At 37.6% G+C, this 21,608-nt stretch overlaps 1 protein-coding gene across 7 annotated transcripts in view; it reads right to left on the bottom strand.

The window, feature by feature from the left end:
* KIF21A (kinesin family member 21A) overlaps positions 1 to 21,608 on the bottom strand; it is a 94,198-nt gene that overhangs the window by 43,425 nt on the left and 29,165 nt on the right. For all 7 annotated transcript variants that reach the window (XM_064445352.1, XM_064445318.1, XM_064445338.1 and 4 more), the window contains exons 2-10: positions 17,087 to 17,309; positions 15,626 to 15,808; positions 12,276 to 12,425; positions 11,418 to 11,552; positions 8,534 to 8,701; positions 6,932 to 7,047; positions 2,442 to 2,637; positions 1,447 to 1,636; positions 670 to 733 (exon numbers count right to left, since the gene is read on the bottom strand). In XM_064445352.1, coding sequence (XP_064301422.1) covers positions 670 to 733; positions 1,447 to 1,636; positions 2,442 to 2,637; positions 6,932 to 7,047; positions 8,534 to 8,701; positions 11,418 to 11,552; positions 12,276 to 12,425; positions 15,626 to 15,808; positions 17,087 to 17,309 — 1,425 coding nt within the window. The remainder of the gene's footprint in view (positions 1 to 669; positions 734 to 1,446; positions 1,637 to 2,441; positions 2,638 to 6,931; positions 7,048 to 8,533; positions 8,702 to 11,417; positions 11,553 to 12,275; positions 12,426 to 15,625; positions 15,809 to 17,086; positions 17,310 to 21,608) is intronic.

Here is a 21,608-nt window from a genome sequence, read left to right as displayed (position 1 = left end):
AGTCTCACAAAATACAAGTGTAGTAAATCCCTTGATGAGACCATTTTACACAATGGTTATGTATATTGTACATATATCATATACCCTAGACAGAGCTAATTGTCTGTATAAATATACACACAGATATATGTACAGATATATATCTGCATCCACTGTATGTACATACACATTACACAAAAGCTACAGTATTACATAGCTTTAACACTAACTAGGAATGGTCCAGGTTTCGTTTTTTTTTTTGCATGATACACCTCCAAGAAACAGAGAGCTAAAAACATCTAAATTATTTAATACTTTTTTTTAATTTAAAAGGAAAGCAGATTTTTTTAAACACTAAATTGTAACAAGTAATTTCTCAGTACTACCATTTACATATGAGGTTATGGAGTTATCTTAAAACAATCATTTCAAGTTTTGCTGTTCTTTGTGCAACAGTATCAAGTCATCATCATTATTTAGGCAACATCTTACTTTCATTTCTGTCAGCTTCATCTTTAACATTTTACATTTTCTGTGGCCAAGGGCAACACCACCAGATGGTCTTCGAAGCTGAAGGACCACTGTCCTGAAGTAATCCCCACACAGGAAAACAACTGAATATTTACTTGCTAACACTGCTTGTATTTTTGATTTTAATAAAAATTGTTCAAATATATCTCATGCAAATACCTGAGATCTTCAATTTCCTTGATGTAATTATGAATCATGTTGCTAATTTCTTCATTTCCTTCTCCTTTGAAGAACAGGGCGGGGGGAAGAAAGAGAAAGATTGAGAAAGGACGTAACAGTATAAGTATCTGAATAAAGCTACTAGGCACAAGGTACTAGCAAAGATAGAGAGTCATACAGGCTACAAGTATAGATCTTATCTGATTCGTAGAACTTATTTCCTCCTTAAGCTACATTAAGTTTTTGGTTCTTTTGTGTCATATGATCAGGATGATTACAAGTCACTTTTTCTATTTCATTTGTTTTCCATATTAGCACCTTTTAACAATGCAGGTACCATAAATCAAAAGTAACCTGACAAACAGTGCACAAAAAGAACAATGCAGTCATGCTAAGTCAATTTGTTCATTATTCTATGAGGTGAAAAGCAAGTCAACATTTATCCATATGTGTCCAGGTCATCACCCAAAGCAAAATACTTAGGACCATGTATAGCTAATCATACAAGTAATTCCTACCCAAAGGTATTTCACATTTCATGTTCCTCATAGTCCTAAATGAATGTCAAATTGGGGTACCAAACTATTTCTATTAATGTAAGTCTCCAGAAACAGAGAAAATAATTATATAGGGGCCTATCCTTGCCAAAATAGGCCCTGCATTACTGTCACAAAGGCATCGCTTCATTGCAAGGGACCCATGAAGCAAGAACATATAACTGATTTAAGTTCATTAATTTATTGAGCAGTTTACACACATACACAACACACAGCATACCTGCTCTGGCTAGCACTTGGTTGGCCTGATCACTCATAAGTTGAGTTATTCTGGCTCTCAGGGCATCAACAGTCTCTTGCATTGCTTTAATTCTAACACGCAGGTTGTTGTTTTCTGTTTGCAGCATCGCATTTTCATGAAACATGTCATTGATGCTTTCAACACCTTCTTCATCTATAATTCTTTTACCCTTAAGAAAGTAAATATATTTTATTACTTGTAAAGGCTGACCTACACATAAAAAAATTTTAACTTGGCAAAGGCAATCCACAGATTATTTGAAACTCCAAATAGACACTCATAGCAAAGTTTAAAACAACAGATAAATGGATAATTTTTAAAACATTGATGTCTGGCCAACACCTCAGCATTTGGGTCCTGTGTCATTCCATCTCAGTCTGAAATACAAGTCCTTGAAGAGGTTAAGAAACGAGAAGACAATTCTTTATCAAATCAGGACACTACCTCAAGGATAACAAAGGAGAACACTGTTTGGTAACCACATTTATTGCTGAAAACATCATTTGTTTGAAGTTTCAGGAAGAAATGGCTGCTGTGTCATATGAGTATTCAGATTATATAATTTTAAAATTATTTTTAAAACAGTGTTTTAGCTGACTGGTAAGTTTTAAAAAGCAATACACAATAACTGTTCACATTCATTTATGTGCCAGTATAAATATGGTCATTTTTGCTTTGGATGTGACTACTTCTCATTGCTGAGCATGGCAAGGTCAATTTTTGCCCTTCAAAAAGAAAACGGCATGCAGCATCTGTTAACATCATTGACATTCATTGATGTATCTTTTCTCTAGGGATGCAATCTAAGTTTTCTAAAAACATTTGGTAATCACTGGAATTAGAAATAGGGTTGCTATTAAATTTTTTTTAGTGCATGAAGTAGCCAACAAAAAAAAACCCAAAATAACAAAAAAAACCACCCCAAGCTGTAGAACTACAAGCATTTTAAAGAAGTCCTAAGAGGATAAACTTACTGTTTTATATTCCATGAGTTCCATCTGTAGCCGTGTAATCTCACTGCGCAAAGCATTTATTTGTTGACTAGCCCTATCCTGATTAACCATCACCTTGTTCTTGATGTTCCGTGCACGATTGGCATACTTTAATGTGTTCAAGGTTTCCATGAAATCTCGATCTGAAGGGCTCACACACGCTATCATGAGTGTTTGACTGCAAGTTACAAACATAGGTCAGCATTACACATCAGGAACAAAAAGAGTAAGATAACAGATCTTCAGGTAGAAGACGAAACAAGAATAGTGACTCATAACACTTGTGAAAATATTCCTCTAACTCACAGCAGAAGACTGTTAACCACAAAGTTCAGCACTGTTAACACCTTGTATCACTCTAGCATAGAATAAGAGGTGTTAGATCATTAACTGTTCTATATGTAAAATTAAAAAAGCAATTAGTTGGTGTTCCTTTAAATGTTTTTCAAATTATATTCAGTTTGCCTAATCATACATAAACTGAGATTTAAGTCCTTAAGATCAACCTAAAGTCCTAGACAGTGATTTGGATCATGTAATAGTCAAGACCACTTACTCTCATTAACCCCTGAAGTTTCTACCTACTTAATCTGAAAGTTGTCTTGATGTTCATCTTAGCTGTCCACGCTTGCATACAACTGCCTATGGTACTTATTGCCTACCTTGGGTTCTACCAAGATCCAAACTGCCAAAAATCTCTACTGCCTAAAAACTCTACTGCAAGTTCTCCTGTTCTCCAAAGGGAGCCCAAACTTAACCTTAGTACATCTGGCCAGAACTATTTTTTCCATGATTCATGCCTCCACTGCTTAGAGCACTTCCACAAAAAGCAGCAGGACTCAAGGACTAGGCTGGAGAGGGCTATGGACAACCATCTTCCTTTTGGGTTCCTACAACACCCTCTAGCCATCCCATCATGGGATATGCAGGGTGAGAGCATAAGTCCCTGCTTCAATTAAAGACTGAGCAGACAGACCAGCAAGAACCAGTAGGACATAAGCAGAAAAAGGCAAAAAATTCTTCATCAGTGACTTCATCATTAAACAGGCAGATGGAGGAACCAGGGTCCCTTCCCTCTCTCCCTGGAGCACATTCTCATTTCACATCAGATGAGAACAGCCTAGAGAGGTCGGAACCAGAGTTCCACCCATAGATCATACTCTGAAGGTGCCTGCATGGCCTAAATTCTCAACAGATAGCACAAAACACCTACATTTGAATGACTAAGTCCTCCTCTCCAGGTTTGGAAGAATCTGTTTCTCTGTTGCATGTTAAAGCCTAGGTGGCTGTGTTAGGAAGAATGCACTGTATCCAGGGCAACGGAGCAATATCTGCATTAGGCAGACTGCATTCTGATCTTCACTTTCTGTAATTTCAGACTGAGACAAACAAATTAATCCCTTCAACCCTTTGTGAGGCAAACAATTACCTTCACCATACACACTGGGAAACTAAACTGGAAGGAGTAACTAGCCTGGGGATAAATGGAAGATTCAGTTTCAGCAATTCTTCTGCAGACCTCCTGTGTACCTTTGTGTCAGTTCCCCAAACTCCCAAACTGTTTGAGTTTAGTCGTCAAGATTGGAATATCTGAGATTGAGAACAAGTTCTTAATTCTGACATCAGGACTACTTGTGCTTCCAGTTGAGAATGTGGTTACTTTTCTAAACCTCAGAGGACTGGTTCTGCTAGGTGTCTGCCTTGAAAACTGAACAACATGAACTCCACTTTCCTATCTGAATCGTATAATGGACTAGATTTTTAAAACACTGTTCTACTCCCTTTATTTTAACACTTGTTTAAACTACTTCCCTCCACCAGAAGTTACAAAAGCTTGCATTTTTCATATTGTAGGATAAAAATCCTTTCCAAAAGCACCATTACTCCATATGCTTACTTGGAATTATACAAGAAACATAATATTAAATACTGCTTCAGAACTGTTACAACGTATTTAAAATCAGCATTATGGTGAGAATATTACAGTGCTACAATGCTTCCATCAACATTAACTCAGAACTCACTGCAATCTAACCTGAATCACTACGAATAAATCTTGTTTAAGTATTTGCAAAAGAAAAACAATAATGTGGACTGTAATACCTAGGGTGGAATTTGGAAGGCTATGAAAATAGAATAACATATCTAATAATCTCTTTTCCCAGAAGAAAACCACTTATTTAATAACATTTAGTTTTCCCCTCACTTTTTGGTTGCCAGAACATGGATAAGAAGTTATTCAAATTGTATTCCTTATGTATATATATGTGTGTATATATATGTAAGGAATATGTATTCCTTAACAGCAAACTGCTAATTTGACACATCTCAGTATCTATATCACCTGGACAACTTGAAAAGTGTGCCATGTGAACCCCATGATGTTCAACAAGGCCAAGTACAAGGTCCTGCACCTGGGTCGGGGCAACCCCTGGTATCAATACAGGCTGGGGGATGAAGGAATGGAGAGCAGCCCTGTGAAGGAGGAATTGGGGGCACTGTTGGATGAAAAACTGGACAAAAAGCTGTCTGTGAGCTGGCAATGTGAGCTCACAACCCAGAAGACCAACCATATCTTGGGCTCCATCAAAAGCAGCATGGCCAGCAGGTTGAAGGAGGTGATTCTGCCCCTCTTCTCCGCTCTGGTGAGACCCCACCTGCAGTGCTGCATCCAGCTCTAGAGCCCTCAGCACAGGAAGGACATGGATCTGTTGGAGCAGGTCCAGAGGAGGGCCTCAAAAATGATTCAAGGGATTTAGCACCTCTCCTTTGAGGAAAGGCTGAGAGTTGGGGTTGTTCAGCCTGCAGAAGAGAAGGCTGTGGGGAGACCTTATTGCAGCCTTTCCATACTTAAAGGGGGACTACAGGAAGGATGGGGACAGACTTTTTAGCATGGCCTGTTGCAAAAGGACAAGGGGTCATGGTTTTAAACTAAAAGAGGGTAAATTCAGGCTAGATATAAGGAAGACATTTTTTACAGTGAGGGTGGTGAAACAGTGGCACAGGTCGCCCAGAAAGGTGGTAGATGCCCCATCCCTGGAAACATTCAAGGTCTGAGCAACCTGATCTGTTTGGAGATGTCCCTGCTCACTGAAGCGGGGTTGGACTAGATGACCTTAAAAGGTCCCTTCCAATACAAACTGTTCTATCATTCTATGATCACATTAAAAAAAAAAAAAATAGGTGGTGGTGGCAGGGGGTGTCCGCAAATTTAACATCAGAAATAGACATAGAGAATATACCTGAATATCATAAATGCTCTGGAACAGCATTTGCTATGCACGTTCTATGCTAAACTATGCATTTTCTCCTGAAGAACAGGAGGGGGAGCAGTGGAGCTGTAAAATGGGAAAATATTTGTGAGTCAAACTATTTCAAAGTGCAATTTTAGAAATAGTTTGAAAAAATCCTCATTAGCTAGTGTATTTGATGTAAAGTTTAGGTAAAAAACGCTATTTGTAACTATTTCAAGACAAAGCTTAGAAAAGCTACACTCGATTTCTGCTGATTTGTTCATAATTCTTGATCATCTTCCTCCCTTAAGCACTTGTGAAAATTTTAGCCTTTTTTACTTGTTTTGTCTGTCTCTTTGCTTTTCCTACCACTACAGTGCTGCAGGGTGTTGCTGAAACTATCTCTCTCAAAAGAATTCCTTTTCACTTTTCCCTATTCCTTTGTGAAATGCCCAGAAAACTTCCTGCCCTCCTAAAAACTGGATTAAGAGTACTAGCTTGCTAAAGTATACTTAACTAACATGTACAAATACAAACGGGGGTGTAACGTTACAAACACAAAATTTGTATTATTTTAATAAGTTTTTTTAATGTTTGCCTCTCTTCCTTGCCTGTGCAGTAGGTATACAGAACAGGTTCATACAAACAACAGTAGTGATACAGTAGTTTGTTTTTATTAGGCTGTAATCCAACATCAGATCACTGGACATGTGCACCATACCCTGAGATATACAACCTTTACAAAAAGATGGCAGTGTCTTGTTAAGCTCCTGCACGTGGTGACCAGAGCAAGCAATTATGCACTATTTTAAAAAAAAGTATAAAAAAAGATCTCTGAAGAAGAAACTCATCACTGGTTTAAACTATGCTGTAATTGGTATGGCTAAAACACAATAATGAAGTTTACCATTTATGCTGTCTATAATATAAAGATGTCCTCATGGAAAGGATTTGTCCTGGAAATGGTAGCTTCTAAATAACCCAAAGCTTCATGCCTGGTAAAGCTACAATAACACTGAAAAGAACAATGTAAAAACCTTCTTTAAAATCTTTTTCCTGCATCTTTTCCATGCATTGCCAGTGTTTTCTATAATGACAGTATTTAATATTCAAAACCGCCCTCCAACAAAAAGAGTGGCTAGTTTTATCATTGTTTAATGTTTATTTTACCTTCTGAAGATTATGTACTCATTCATGTTCATTCACAATGAAATACTTAAAATGTTCTAGGTCTCATACCTGTTTCCCCCAAGAGAGTCTTGAAGTAGCCTTGTAAGCTTTGAGTCTCTGTATGGTACATGCGTTGCCTTCTTACTTTTATCTCCTAGTGCACTTATTACATTGCCAAGTGCCAGCTATAAAACACCAAATCACGTAACGCACAAGTTAAAATCAGTTCCTGAGTAGTTTTATTTAAAAAAAAAAAGCTATAAACTGAGGTCTGCATATTGTGAAAAAATTATTATGTTAACTTTCATGAGCATATTGAAAAATTTCTGAAGATTTTTACATTTTACAGTAGACATCTATAAACTTCCATGCCATCAACAGTGAATCAGATCACTTGCAGTCTGGTGCTAAGTGCTTAGCACAATTTTTGTGTACTGTCTATTGCTATGTCAGTCACAAACTAATAATAGAACTACTTCATATAACAATCATTTACTTTCAATTATTATTAAAGCTGATCTCTACTTCTAGCAGTAGCTATATTTTTTAAAAAAATTAATTTTATCGATCTGCTATATGCTAGATTAAGAATAAGTTATGGGGGATTAATATAAAAAAAAAAAACAATAGAATTTACTACCGTTACTGATATAAGAAATGTCTGATGAAGATTTAAGCATTTAAGGCTTTAAATTATGAAGTTCATAGCTATCCTATTTAATTGTTAAGAAAAGGTCTAAAATTCATGTTTACAAAAAACCTAACATTTGGCTGTAAAATTCTTCTTAATGTGCAACTGCAAGTACTTCAATCAGATTATTCATATGCCAAATTAAAGGATATTCCTCTAGATGGCACCCTGTACAGCCAGTTCTTTGTCTTGAAAATGGTCTTACTGCATCCAGCAGTGGAAGAACTGCATATATACCACATTCTCTGACTGCTTGGAAGTGTTTAAATCACTGTCAATCTGTTTCCCAAAGCTGAGGGCTGGAATTCACTGTAAATGAAAGTTTTGTGATCATATAAAATATCACTTTTATTACACTGATTGTCACCTTCGTGCATTTTGTATCCTATTTGTTAAGGATGCATCTATGTACCCTATTTGTTAAGGATACATCAAATTTCTGTTGGCTCTGTGCTTATATCAATGATGAAATTGAACTGAATTCTCCTTCTCTTCCATATAATACAACCAGAATAACTACAGAATATAATCACTGTCGTGATGGCAAGAGAATCACTAAGGAAGTTCTAATTGCAGAATACCTCTCTGGTACTATATGTTCTTGATCAGTTAAGCTTATTCATCATCCACGTTTTACTCCTTGTTAACTGCTTGTAATGTTCTCCAATTGTTTGAGTCACCACAGAATTAAAAATTAGAAAAAAGTGAAAGGAATCTCTCTACAATATCTTTTAAAAGTCAGAGTAACTAACTATATTTTACAACAGTTTAAGTACTGTAATTTGCTAGTTTGGGTCTAGTACAACCAAGAAAATGTTAGCAAGCCAGAACCCAGTAAGAATCAATATATGCTTTTACATCTCACGCTACAGTCCTTGTCTCGCACAGGATGCATTTTTACTTTAGGGGTTTCTAAAACCAAGTGATCCAAAAAGGAAGATGGCACTAACAGCTTATGGAAACAAATTATATAGTCTTACTAGTCCACAGTTGATGGAAATGCCTTCTTTTGCCCTTTCTCCTGTAGCTCCCGTCCGCTTTAACCTTTCCGATCCTGCTAGATCAACAAAATGGAACTTGGCAGTAAGAGTTTCAAATTCATTCATCTCAGAAGATTCAGATATTATCCTGTTATCGGTGGCATTATCCTGAAATAAAAGAGAACCCATAAAGCTTGGTAAGATCTTTCACATTAACATTTGTCTACTGCAAAGTTCAATCAACAATTATTTATAAGACTACCTATTTGTCATGTCCACCTCCTCCTCTGTTTACTCATTCTCTTATAACAACATCAGTATCTCTCAGAAAACTGTCTCCATTTTAGTCATATCCATTAACATATCATTCTTGAAGACTGTGCTCTAGATGCACATGAACACCAATATACTTATTACTTCTAAATATGGGCTACAATTGTTTCAGGGCAGAGGAGAATACATATATTAAAAAACACAAAGCTCATCAGCAAGCTGGGCAACAAAATTTGTACCTCTCCTGGAATGCAAGCCTTAAATCAATTGTCAAAGGAAATTGATTTTTTAAAAAGTAACAATAATGCTACTCGCCCGAATTACCAGTTCATAAGTCTGCCAAATAACTGAAAGATATTTTGATTTTATACCTCCCTAATCCCCACCATCATCTTCCCTGTGGCATGATTCTTCAGCTTTATTTTAGGAATAATTTTTTTTTAAGTCAGTTTTCCACCAGCATTTTTGACTTGACCAGGAAATAAGGCCGGAAAAGGGACAAGAGAGAAAGATTACATTCCTTTCTTCCCCCCTCCCCTCCCTAGTAAGTTGTAATAACTGGCACCTGACGCACACTTCCATCAGTGCAGGGAGTCTGCCCAGGAGCACACTGCTCTACAGGCAGGCGCCACAGCCTCAGCCTCTTTGCACAGCACTAAAATGATATTTATTTTTTTTTTAGATAATCCCAAGCTTTTTTCTGTCATGTATTGTAGCTGTACATATACTGTGGAGTTTCATTTTACTCTCCTTTTGTAGCAGTTTCAGAAGGGAACAGGAGCTGTGCCACTTCCACGAGACTGGACTATCACACCTTTTCAGCTATTTTGACATTTATACTGCTGGTAGATCACTCTCTTTCCCAGCTCTCAAAGGACATCCTTTCTCTTGTTCTCTGATTAACAAATCCTTTCTCTCTTTCTTGTTTAGTAAACCAAACGCACATCCAGAAACTTCTGAGGAGGAGCACAGATGGTGTGAACGCAGTGCGAGGAGCAGCGTGTCTGTGCACTGCAGCCCAGGCTGCCTGCCCGCCCTGGGCACCGCGGCCATGCACAGAGGGACAGGCACAGAGCGGACACCATCATCCCAGGAACTGTGTTGCCCTAGTAACAAAGGTACCCCAAAACTGTTTTCTACAGATGGCAGGAACAGAAACTTGAGCTGCACCTCTCCTGGCTGCCCAATAAGGGCTGTATTAATTTATATTCCTGGAGTGTTCAGAGGCCAATGCAAGGTCTAATCTCTACTCTCCTAAATACTGCAGGGAAAGAAGAGGCTGCAGTCTTCAGATTCAGGGTCTAGCAATATCCTGCTCCAGATAGTCAAATTATCTTGCTCATATCTCCCAAAAAAGAAGGAACAAAACCACTTTTTGACACAATGCAGGAGGCAGCCACCTTTTAACAGAAGCCACAATCTTCTATTAAAAACCAGGCAGGGCCAGGCAAGAGTCCTGTGGGTGGCTCAGCTGGGGGGGAAGGCTGAAAGTGCACCAGTGCAGGTGGATTGCTGTGCTGACAGGCTGCTCCCAGGTGAGATCTCACTCTCCAGCTACCCAGACAGTTTTCAACAAAACCTCCAGGTGGACAGTGTCACTATGGGGTGACCACAGTGCCCTGTCTGGCCTCCAAGTGTGGTGCCAGCCCTCCCCGAATGAGAAGACAGACAGTTGACCACACCACCAGGTCCAGAGTTTTCAGCATGGAAAACAGGAAGAAGTGTTTTTAACAGGTGTATAAAGTAGGTCCACATACCGCAAAGTACCAGGGAGCAACCCTCATTTGACTGCAAATGATTATTTGTAGTGTTTAAAAAAATGCATTACAAATTCAATTCACTCTTCCACATGCTTAAAAATGTGATATCTATGTGTAAAATGCTGGCCAGGTACTTCAGAATTCACCAAAATATTTACAAATTTTGATATCTTTAGACTAATCAAATTAAATCTCCCTGAAGCTACTGTAGTTTTCAGTAGTATGGATTTATTCAGAACCCTCCTCTTTACAAGATACACCAACAGCAACTAACAACTGAACATTCACATGAAAAAAAAATATCTAAAACACAGCTCCATGTACATTCATAGTTTAAATTTCAGGTTAAGCACATAGACTTAACAACACACCTGAACCCCAAATATATGTCTATTTAAAGTAAATTCACTAAGCTTCAGAATCAAATGCTTTTCTACTTGCTCATTGTTGGATATCAGCACTTAATCTGGAATATCCAAGAATTTTCAGTTATCTGACTGCAAACTTAAACCCACTGACTACAAAGACACGTAAAAACGCTTGCCCAATTAAAGACAAATTACATTTTAACTTTCTTACTTGTATATGTTGCAATGAAATACTGAAAAAAACACTAGAGAAGAATGGGCAGGTTCATGTGAGAGGCTGCAGTTTATTGTTGCCTCTGGCTAGAGGATGGTTACATATGCACAGATTAAATCAAATTATTATAATGCTTCACAAATTCATCGAGCATGATGACTGCAGCATCTTCAGTAAGTGCAATTCAAACAGCAGCAGCTGCCGAAACAATATTCACATTTTGAAAAATGGTTAATAAAGTAAAGTTTAATAACAGCAAAGATACATACAGTGTTAAATGCAGGACAGACTCTGGTTTGACATAAGTGTATAGTAAAGATAGCATGTGACCGTGAGCTCTGAACATTCATCTGAGTGCTGGCAGTGGTTCGAGACAAAGCCCCCAGCTTCAAGCATTGCATCATCTAGAAAAAAAGACAAGAAGTACATCGTGTTGCTTGCCGCTTAAACAAAAAGTGTTCCTATAACACTTACTGTTTCAGATACAAATAAGCTTTTTCTCCTTGCTATGATTTCAGTTCCTGTATGCCAAAAGCACAAAGATTCTTAAATAAGCAAACTAAAAAGGAAGGATTTGTGGCTTCTGAAAGAAAACACTTAAAATTTTGTACCCCTCTTTTACTTTCCCCTGGTAGTAACATAGCAATCTTCCTTCCATTCACCTGTGGCAAAAATGGACAATTTCTGTAATTTTTGTTCAAAAATATACAGTACAATAACATTTATACTTGGATTTGCAATGCACAGACACTTATGAATAGCAATTTACATCACATCAGTCATCATGCAAAGCTTTCCTGCCACAGGAAAAACAACATAGTAAGATTTGGGAGGTTGCATTTACACACATACCAAAATTTTCTCCCACGGCAGAACTATACTATTACCAAAAGTCTGTTTCTAGCATTAAGTGAAAATGGTATGAAGTTAATATCAGAGACTTACCAGATTTAAGTCTACAAAAAACTAAAGAAAATAACAATTTCATCTAAACTTAACACCTAAATGGTCTGACCTGCAGAAGTTAGGAACCATAACCTCTATTTTTAGCTGATTATCAAAACAGAGAGACAATATTTTTAGAAAACACTTGGTACGCTACAGAGCGATTTATTTTCAATGATCACCTCTGATTCCCCATTCACAGTTCGGGTTGTAACACCCACTGTATAAATTCCTCCTGCTGAATCTTCATGTATTTTAATATTTGATTTTTTATTCTTTGCATCAATATCACGTGTGGTATCAAACAGATCAAGAATTTCTTCATTGTAAAGCTGAGGAGAAAAAAAAAGACAAAAAAATGTATATTACTTTAGGAATTCCTCCAAAAACTAACAAATCATGCATGGCACATACAGAAGGTTCTAAAAATGCAACTGCCCAGGCGCTTAAAAAAGGATGCTGTGAGAATCCAAACTTACAAGGACAATAGGATGATAGACAGAGCAGCTGCAAATCAAGTAATCTGCCCACCTTAATATTATGCCACCAAAAGAAGCAATAACTTCCTCTACATTGTCAGATCTGAGAGACAATGCTTTGGTGGTGCCAGGGAAGGGGAGGCACTTGGTGCCAGCAGCGCAACAGTGGCAGTGGGTTCTGTGACAGGCACCTGCTGTCTTCAGGTTTGACCTTGGGCTTGGCTTTTGTTTTGTTGATTCAGTTGGCTGCACCCTCCTCCAAACACTTCAAACTTACTCCACTTGCTCTCCCTGCCATCACACCTTTTCTAATCTCCTCTCTCACACCTGAAAACTTCTATGTCTCTCTTTCATGTAGATAAACTGCTCCTGCCCTGGAAGGAATTTAACATATAATAGTTTTTGTGTAAGCTGCTTATTAAAGCCACCAACAAGCAAGCCAAAAATACTGTGTTGTGTTTTCTTGAGCAGGGCTTTTGTACTTTCCTCCGTACAATACCTACACTTTGATGCCCCAGATTTAGTTACAACTTTCAGGCACAATCATATAAGCAACAGCAACTATTTACTACATGTTTCAGGCTGCTTTATGTTTACTGCCGGTTTCACTGGGTCTCCTGAAGGTAAGTAAATGTACACTTAGTGGTCTTCCAACTCAATATCATTAAGCACACCAGACTTTTATGTCAGTAAATTATATCAGAACCAGCAAGAACATCAGAAATCACTATGCAGTTATCAGTGTTTGAGGAGAAGGATTATCATTTCATAGGAATGTTCTGGGTTTTAGGAAAGGTGTTTAGATCCAGCTGAAGATAACAGAGCAAACATCAAAAACCTCCCATAAAAAGCAGCATCGCACTGGAAATCTCATGGCCCAGGTCTCTGCTGATGTACACTGGGACAGCTCCAGTACTTCCAATTTGGTTATACCAATTCACTTCAGCAGAGCTTAGGCCAGACTGATTAAAACCCTGATCAAAGTCCCTAGGGAAAAGCCAAGTAACCACTGCAATTGATCTGTATTCACCCACTGTACTTTCTCATACACTGAAAGCAATAAGCTTTCTCCTCTCACAAGTGAAAATTCATCCCTGCAGAGAAAAAGCTCAGCATTTGTGCATATGATGCTTTTAATTCTTCACATATTAAAAAGGAATTATATTTAATTATTAGGCATAAATGTTCTAAGTAGGAGCCTTCTTACTAATGTTTTGCCTTGCTAAGTGCAAACAAACTGATGTCACAAATTAGAGAGGATCCTGATAGTCCCATGCAATTGTAGGTGCACTGCAATGCCTATCTTTTGAAAAAAGTTATCAGAAAGCAAGGAGTTGAGAGAGGCAGACTGCAGCAATCTAAAGAAAAGCGAGCATGTAGCAACCAGAAGTCACTGTTCCCAATAGTTATCCAGCTGTCACACTTGAAAGTTATTCCAAAAATCAAACATTGCTTCAGCTTGTTCAATGACTAAAGTATTGTTTATGTAATCCACAGCTCCAATGGTAGATAGGATGGGAGGAAGAGGATACTTTCTGATACAAGAGTAGTATATAATACGTAACTAATCAGAAAAAGCTCTTCCTGGGAAAATGCCAATTTAGCCTCAATACAATAAAAAAATTTACCCAAAAAAGACATTTTGTTAAGGGAGAAAGTATTATATACACATCATTTAACCTTTCTCTAAATTATATAAAGAAGACAGGTTTTAGAATGTACATTTCCTTAAATGTTGTAACAGCTGCAATTCCATACACCATTCATTTACAATTCAATTACCACTCTATTTTGGGACTCTCACAGTCACATTTGTAGTATTATGGCAAAACCACAAGGAATTCAGAAACTACACTGGTTACTACTCCTTACAGTGGTGATGTTGCAGCTGCCTAAGGAGAAATGAAGCTGCAGCTCCCCGACATGCAGAGAGAACAGAAGAGTACAGCATTCCCATGGCCCACACTCACGCCTAGACTCTCTCTAGGCAAACATTAGCCAGAGCAACAAAAAGCTGTGCTTAAGGTTAGCCGTGACAGATCTATACTAGTGCAAAACTAATGCCAGCTTGTTAATCTTTAGAACAATTATAGGAATATATTACTAAAGAACCTACTTTACTTCAGCAGTAATAAAACAGACAGCTTTTCTCTTGGGTAATTTAGAAATGGGGCTTTCTCCCCCTGAACCAGATAAAGTTAAGTTGCAAATACTGAACTAAGTAATACAAATTTACACCTGCTCTTCCTTAAATTGGTTCCTCCTCTCTGTGTGCTTAAAGTATCAGATTTTGCAGCTTGGTAGTGAACGTAAATATGTTACGCCCAGATCAATCAATTTAAAATAGTTCCATGGGCAGGAGACACAGCATAAAAGCTGCAAGACTTAAACCAACAGCCGCTGCAGGTTGGAAGGATCACAGATGTTATGGCCTCTCTTACCAGTAGTTGTGTCTGCAAGAAAACAGGAAGGGAACCGTTTTTCCACAGCGCTGACCCAGGTTTTCTCTGGGCCTAATGAAAGAGGGAACCATGACAGAGAAGCCCAGTCCTAAACCACTGGGGATCACAGAGAGAAGTAATTTTATGCTAGGTTTCTTCTTTGGTGAAAGGAATATAACAAGTCTCCTGAACAGATTTTGAAAGCTAAAGAAACCTATAGCAAAACAATTCAAGCAGGCAAAGCATGGTCTCTATTCAAAAGCACAAAGTATAATTGATTATTTTTTTTTAATAGTTTCTTTAAGGTTTTGTAAATAATTGCAAACAAATGTGTGCTGCAGAAAGGGATAAAATGATGACTAATATAACTATTACTACACTTCAGAATAGTGCTGCAAAGGAAACTACTAAAATAATTGGAATAAGATAAAAAGGTTCTTTCAAAAAGTAAAGAGCTAAAGTAAATTCCATCAAATTTCCTTTTGAAATTTTGAAGATTAATTCAAAACATCTCATGGGAAAAGAATGTAAAAGTAGCAATCAGAAAAAATGTTGAATTGGCTTTCCAAAAAAATACATTAAGTTACACAGACAAACACAGACTGTATTTACCTCTAAAAACTGTGCATTCACTTTAAAATCTGGAGGTGGAAGTCCTTGTTTAATAGCCACTTGTTTTTTTTCTTCAATACATCTGAAAAGATGCTTCACAGCACGTGATATAATGCCTTGTTCCTCTTCTGTTATGTTGACATCAAATCCAGTGCCCATGGTGTATGTTTTGCCAGCACCTGTCTAAATCGAAAAGGTAGTCACTAGAACACGTTAATAGTACCGAAACATTACAGAGAAATGCAGTTTGAACATTACTGCTGGATAGTGACTACTAAGTCATCTTTGCAATATTAACCTGCACAACAACAGGTCATTTTGAAAAATGGATAAACAGTGGGAGTTGGACAAACTCTACTTTTTATCCACAGATCACATACAAGAAAGCAGGGACCAGTTCAATCTTTTGTAACTTTTCCCCTACAAGCTTCCTCTAAGCTGCTTACGTCAGCCTCGAGGTACCATCTCTGAGGTCAAAAGAATATGTTCATGTTTTCAACTGAGACTGCTAATTAAAGCATATATTTTGGAGGTTGAAGCAGCATTTGCAATTCATTACTGAATTAGATCAAATTACTCTCTTAATTATGATCTCTGAATATCTCAGGGAAAATATTACCATTGCTCTCAATTTATAGACAGCTCTGAAAAATACAAGCTCTATCTTCACTAGGAAAATAGCTTAATTAAATGTGGAGTCCTGTAGAAGACAAGGTAGTGTTGCATTTTCACTTAATTAGCAGGTCAAGGCTAAAAGACAGTATCGTGCATAATATTCTACTAAACTGGATCTGCAAACTGCTTTGTTTCACTCGGACTAGACTTAACCTAGCTAACTTGAGATATGACATTTAACAGGCAAAACGCAGCCTCCAAGTCCAAATTTTATGCAATCAATTCCTAAAGCAATATTCAGAAGACAATAACACATTCTCTACACTGTGCTCGATGATATTTCAGCTTTGAGAAGTAAAAAGTGTGCTCAGTGTACTGAGAGGGTGTGCTCTCTATGAAAAGTTCTCAGACTTTGGAATTTGATGTCTACATTTTGCCCACAAACAATGTGGCCTGAAGTTCCCTAGGATCTATTTTAAAAAACCTTCTCTTCCCAAAAACATATGAAAATTAATAATTTCTCAGAAAAGAATCTCAGTACAACCTATCTCTATATATCAACTGATTTAAGTCACTAATTTGTATTGCTGCATTGGGGTGAATTCAGGAATTATATGGACTCATGCTATTTTCAGCATTACTATTAATTCAGTCCTATTGCCTATATATGTCTTCTGTGTTTCAATTGTCATTCTGCATAGAATCTATACAAACTCCTAAACAGTCTTCTACAGAATCTCTCATTTAAAATAATACCAAGATGCTAAAGAACAGGTTCATGCATTCCAAAATTTAAGAAAGAGCAGTTACAAAGTAATTACTTTAAAATAAAATTGTAAAGCTTACTTGACCATAAGCAAAGACAGTAGCATTATAGCCTTCAAAGCAACCTTCAATCAGTTTTTCTATACATTGGATATAGATCTCTTCTTGCTGCGAGTCAATGTTAAAGACATAATCAAAAGTGAAGGCCTTATCTTTTCCCAAGAACACTTGAGGTTCGCCAGGTGTGACAGATGTACAAATATGGCATCCTTCAATCTTCTCTTTAGCTAGCTGTGGTCTAATTCTGTTTGGAAGAGACAAAAAGAACTATTAGAAATTCTCATCCTCAGAAAGAAAAGCATATAAACAACGTCAATAAGAGATCTGAAAAGAATTTCTTACTGACAGAAAAATGAGAATTTTTCATCACACCAGGAAACTTCCAGCTGTCTGAGCCACGGGCTGACTATATCAGAACCCCACTCATACAACTGTTCATGCAAATGTGATCTTCTCTGAAAGTTCACCAAACATCTTCAGGTTGACGACCTGCCTAGAACTCTGAATGTTTCCATATGTATACTATGCATTACTAGAGAGTAACTTGCATGACCCATTCCATAATTTGAAATGCAGTTTTCTAGTTTTATCAGACGACTTCATGATTTCATTGTAAAAATTTATTTTTTTCTAATAGCAACAGAAAAATGACAAAAATGCAGGATACTTTAAGTAGTAATTTTGGAGCAAGAACCCCCAAAGCCTATATGGAATATATCTATACCTATATGGAATATATCTTCTTAAATGAAAGTCTCCTTGCTACAACAGCAAGAAGGCCTCTCACGTTTCTTTTTCTTTGACAGGAAAGTAGCTTTGTCACAAACAGAACACTTCTGCGAAATGTTTGGCTTCAGTGAAGCAGCATACCTTCAGAGGAAAGAAAAAGAACAATATCTAACAAGTTCTAAAGGTAGGAGTGTCTCATTCCTCATTATTTCCCCACTGAGACAAATTCCAGCTTTTATTTCAGCTTGTTCAGTTTCCAAAAAACTACTTCATAGAATATATGAAGTCTGAGATGGTTGTATTGTATCATGTTATTAACTCCTCTGTGTTCTTAATACTCTTGCAGTCTTGTCAAAATTGACTTCATGGGTTGGCTCCGTGACTAAAGAAAATTGTGGAAATCTGTGATACAATTAGTTTAATGGTTAACTAACAGGAATAAAACTCTGGCCAACATAACATATTATTCTAGCTGTATTTAACTAATAATTTGTTTACAAAATTACTTTTTTTCTTTTTTAAGTGTTTCTCAAAGCAGCATCAAATTCAAAAGACTGTGCAGCTTAAAAGACGGGACAAATAAGGCTATATATAAGGATGACAAAATGTCAGCAGTACAGCTACATACAAACAAAATCATTGAATATATTTTTTTTAGATTCTCCATTTATATCAAACTTCAAGTACCTATATTTACCTTTGTGTGGCTACTTTCAGTTACACGGTGTCAAAGTTGAAGATCCGTATACACAGAGTATACTTTAAAGGCACATATTTGTTTCATATTCTATGCTTTAAGGGCCATGTCTACAGTAGCATTTGGTTTGGAGTAGCTGTGCTGTCTTGAAACAAACTCCCCCAACACCTTCACTTACCACATGCCGGTTTGGATCACAGAGGAGTTTCAGTGTGCACATATTATACCCCTTTCAGAGGGAACTAAGCCAAAACACTCCACTCCAAACACACAAAACTTGTTCTAAAATCTAATAGAAACATAAGGGCCCAAAGCTACCCTCTGATCTACAGCAACCGTGCCAATGCTTGCTGGTCCAGTGAGAGCTAGTGTCCAGCAACTCCAAGTAGACTATGTATATACACATGTACTTTAGTTCAAGCTAGAAATATCCTGTACAAGTTGCCCAGAGCATGATGTATCTTCTTTTGTTGCAGATTACTAATTTTTCACTCAGGGGTATGCATCACCATCAGGAGTACTTTTCAAAATTGTTATTTTAGAGGTTTCATTACATCCCACTGTGTGACACTAGAGAATAACCATAATTTATTTTTAAGGTCTTCTGCACACTAATTCCTTTATGGAAAGTTCATTAAGGATCAGGCATACCTCTCTTGTCAGCATACCCTCTAGTATAAAGTGGAAATTAAGCGGTCCTTTGAAAAATACCATTAAAGGAAAGATTATATGGTGTAAAATAGGCATAAATATTCTACAGTATTTGCATTAAAGACACAAAGTACATAATATAGGTCACAGATTTTTCTCTGTAATAACAATCGTTATCATAAGGTTTTTCCCTTTAAATCAAATAAGAATGCTAAAAATAATTCAGGATTTACATAGCTCCTTCACTAAGCAACTTGACCCATTAGCACCTGTGTCCACTAAACACAAAAAATGGCAAATATGTAGAGAAGTTCATAATAAAGTTTATTCCTTCTAAATTAAGTAACTTTTAATTCTAGGTAGAGAGGGAAAGTCTTCAAAAATAAATTAATCATATGCTTTCCCTAAAAGCACTCTACACAACTGGAAAGTTGAACAAGTTAAACATTGTAGCATGCTGTCTATAACACTTAATATTTAGAAAAATGCCAGCTCGGAAGGTTATTCTACTGCCTTATTTTAATGCAGTGAAGTCAGAGGGCAAGCTCCTTTTTAGGACTAAGTACTCTTATTCTTTCACTAATCCAGTGCAGACAGCACAAAGGCAATCAGTTTTTCTTATAAGCATGAACTCTGAGGGCTTCTAAAGCTCCCAGAGGTGGTACTTGCATTGTTGAACTTAAAAAGTTTTTCTTCATATATTTTCATTCTACAAGTTAGTGCTAAAAGCCTTTCATTCTATCTTTTAAAAAACAAAAAGAAAAAAAATCTAAATTAATTTTCTATGCCCAGGAATTGATGGCAGTTATGACAAGTGCTGAATAATTCTCTCCTTTCTACTAAGTAAAGGCTCAGAGTGACCACAAAGAGGAACAGCATGCCTAAAATATCAATGATTTGCATGATAATTATTATAGTGATGACAGGACTGTCAAGCAAATACTTTCGATGTCGGCCTGCAGAGACTTCCCATGAGAATCCTCCCAGCTAGCTCCCTGCCTTGCAGCCAGGCCGCACCTCCGAGCGCTCTGCTGCTATGAAACCTAGCACAACAGCAAGCTGCAAGTGCATTATGTGTGGCCACAATCAGGCCACAGCAAGATACCATTCCAGAGAGCAGCTGAGCTGATGGAAATCTGTATCACTACTAGCAGCTTTGTACCAGTTCAATCACTTCCCCTGAGTTGTAACACAACATCCAGAGACCCAGCAGTGATGATGGTGTCCTTCCTCCCTAACTTACCACTAAATCTGAAGGCAGTGTTAAGAGAAAAAGTAGCATTTCACCAGCGCATATGGAACACAGAGGAAAATCAAAGCAAGACTCATCACATCAGGAGATCTTCAGCCCAAAGACAAACTCCCTTCTCATTTTGTAATTGATTTTACACAACATCCCACTCTGCCATGGACTTGGAAGGTAGTAACCAGAGAAGGATCATGGCTGCGTCAGGTTTGAAAGACATCTTCCCCAAAAAGGATGTGCAGACAAGAGATCTTCGTCACCAAAGCTGAGGTCTGTTCAAGGGATAATTCATGCTCCGAAATCTATACAGTTCCCTTGATAAGTTTAGCACCAAGCTAAACCTTAATGAGTAAACAACAAATGCCTCATCTTCAACCTGATTTCTAGCCACTTATGTACAATGTGAGTGGATTACCTAAACGTCATGGCTCTCAGAGCCTTACTATTTGCACTGAATGTGTGGTCTGGCAAGCAATAGTCCTCATGCAAGTCAGATTCTGCTCTAGTACTGGCTATAGGAATATTTCCTCCTCCTCCACCCTACACATTAATTGGGAAAGTAATTTTTCCTTCTGCTTACAGCCAAACCTTTCTCACTCTCATGTCTTAGTGTGGTCACTTCTGTCAGCAAAGCAGGCAGTACCTATGCTTTAAAAAGTAAGAGAGTTCATTTTGGTCACCTCTCCTTGCCCAGATCCCAGCCTGGCAGTCTGCCACCGGGATCTTTTCTCCAGGACCAATTTGACTTCACTAATTTAGTCTTCTACATGGCCCCATCTCACCTGTTTTTCAGGCTACTCTCTTATTTGTATACAATCATGTGTTTTCTACCTTTTTCCAATCACATCTCCTTAGATGTGGCAACTTCCCAAACAGTTTGCCTTGCATCCTTCCCTCTCCCTGTCTCCAAAGTATGAACACACCCAAGTCTTGTTTACATGTACTTTGCAGAGCCTTAAGGCCACACACATGAAACCTAATCCCCTAAATCTATTCTGCCTCAGCACACTGGGAGAAGCTGTCTAATTAGGGAGGGCTAAAATAGTCAGTGGTGTCCCAGTAATGCACTGTATTGTACTGGAATTAATGTCTCCGTAGGATAGGTGCACAATGTCTCTGCTAAAAATACTGCCAGCTAGAACAGACTCAGATAATACAGTTCAGGGGCTACAGCAATCATTGGGTCAATACCCTGTGTTATGCAAGACATCAGATTTCCC

The sequence above is a fragment of the Phalacrocorax carbo genome, chromosome 1 (genome assembly GCF_963921805.1).
Source record: "Phalacrocorax carbo chromosome 1, bPhaCar2.1, whole genome shotgun sequence".
NCBI classification, from domain to species: Eukaryota; Metazoa; Chordata; class Aves; order Suliformes; family Phalacrocoracidae; genus Phalacrocorax; species Phalacrocorax carbo.
This window is presented reverse-complemented; position numbering and strand designations above follow the sequence as displayed.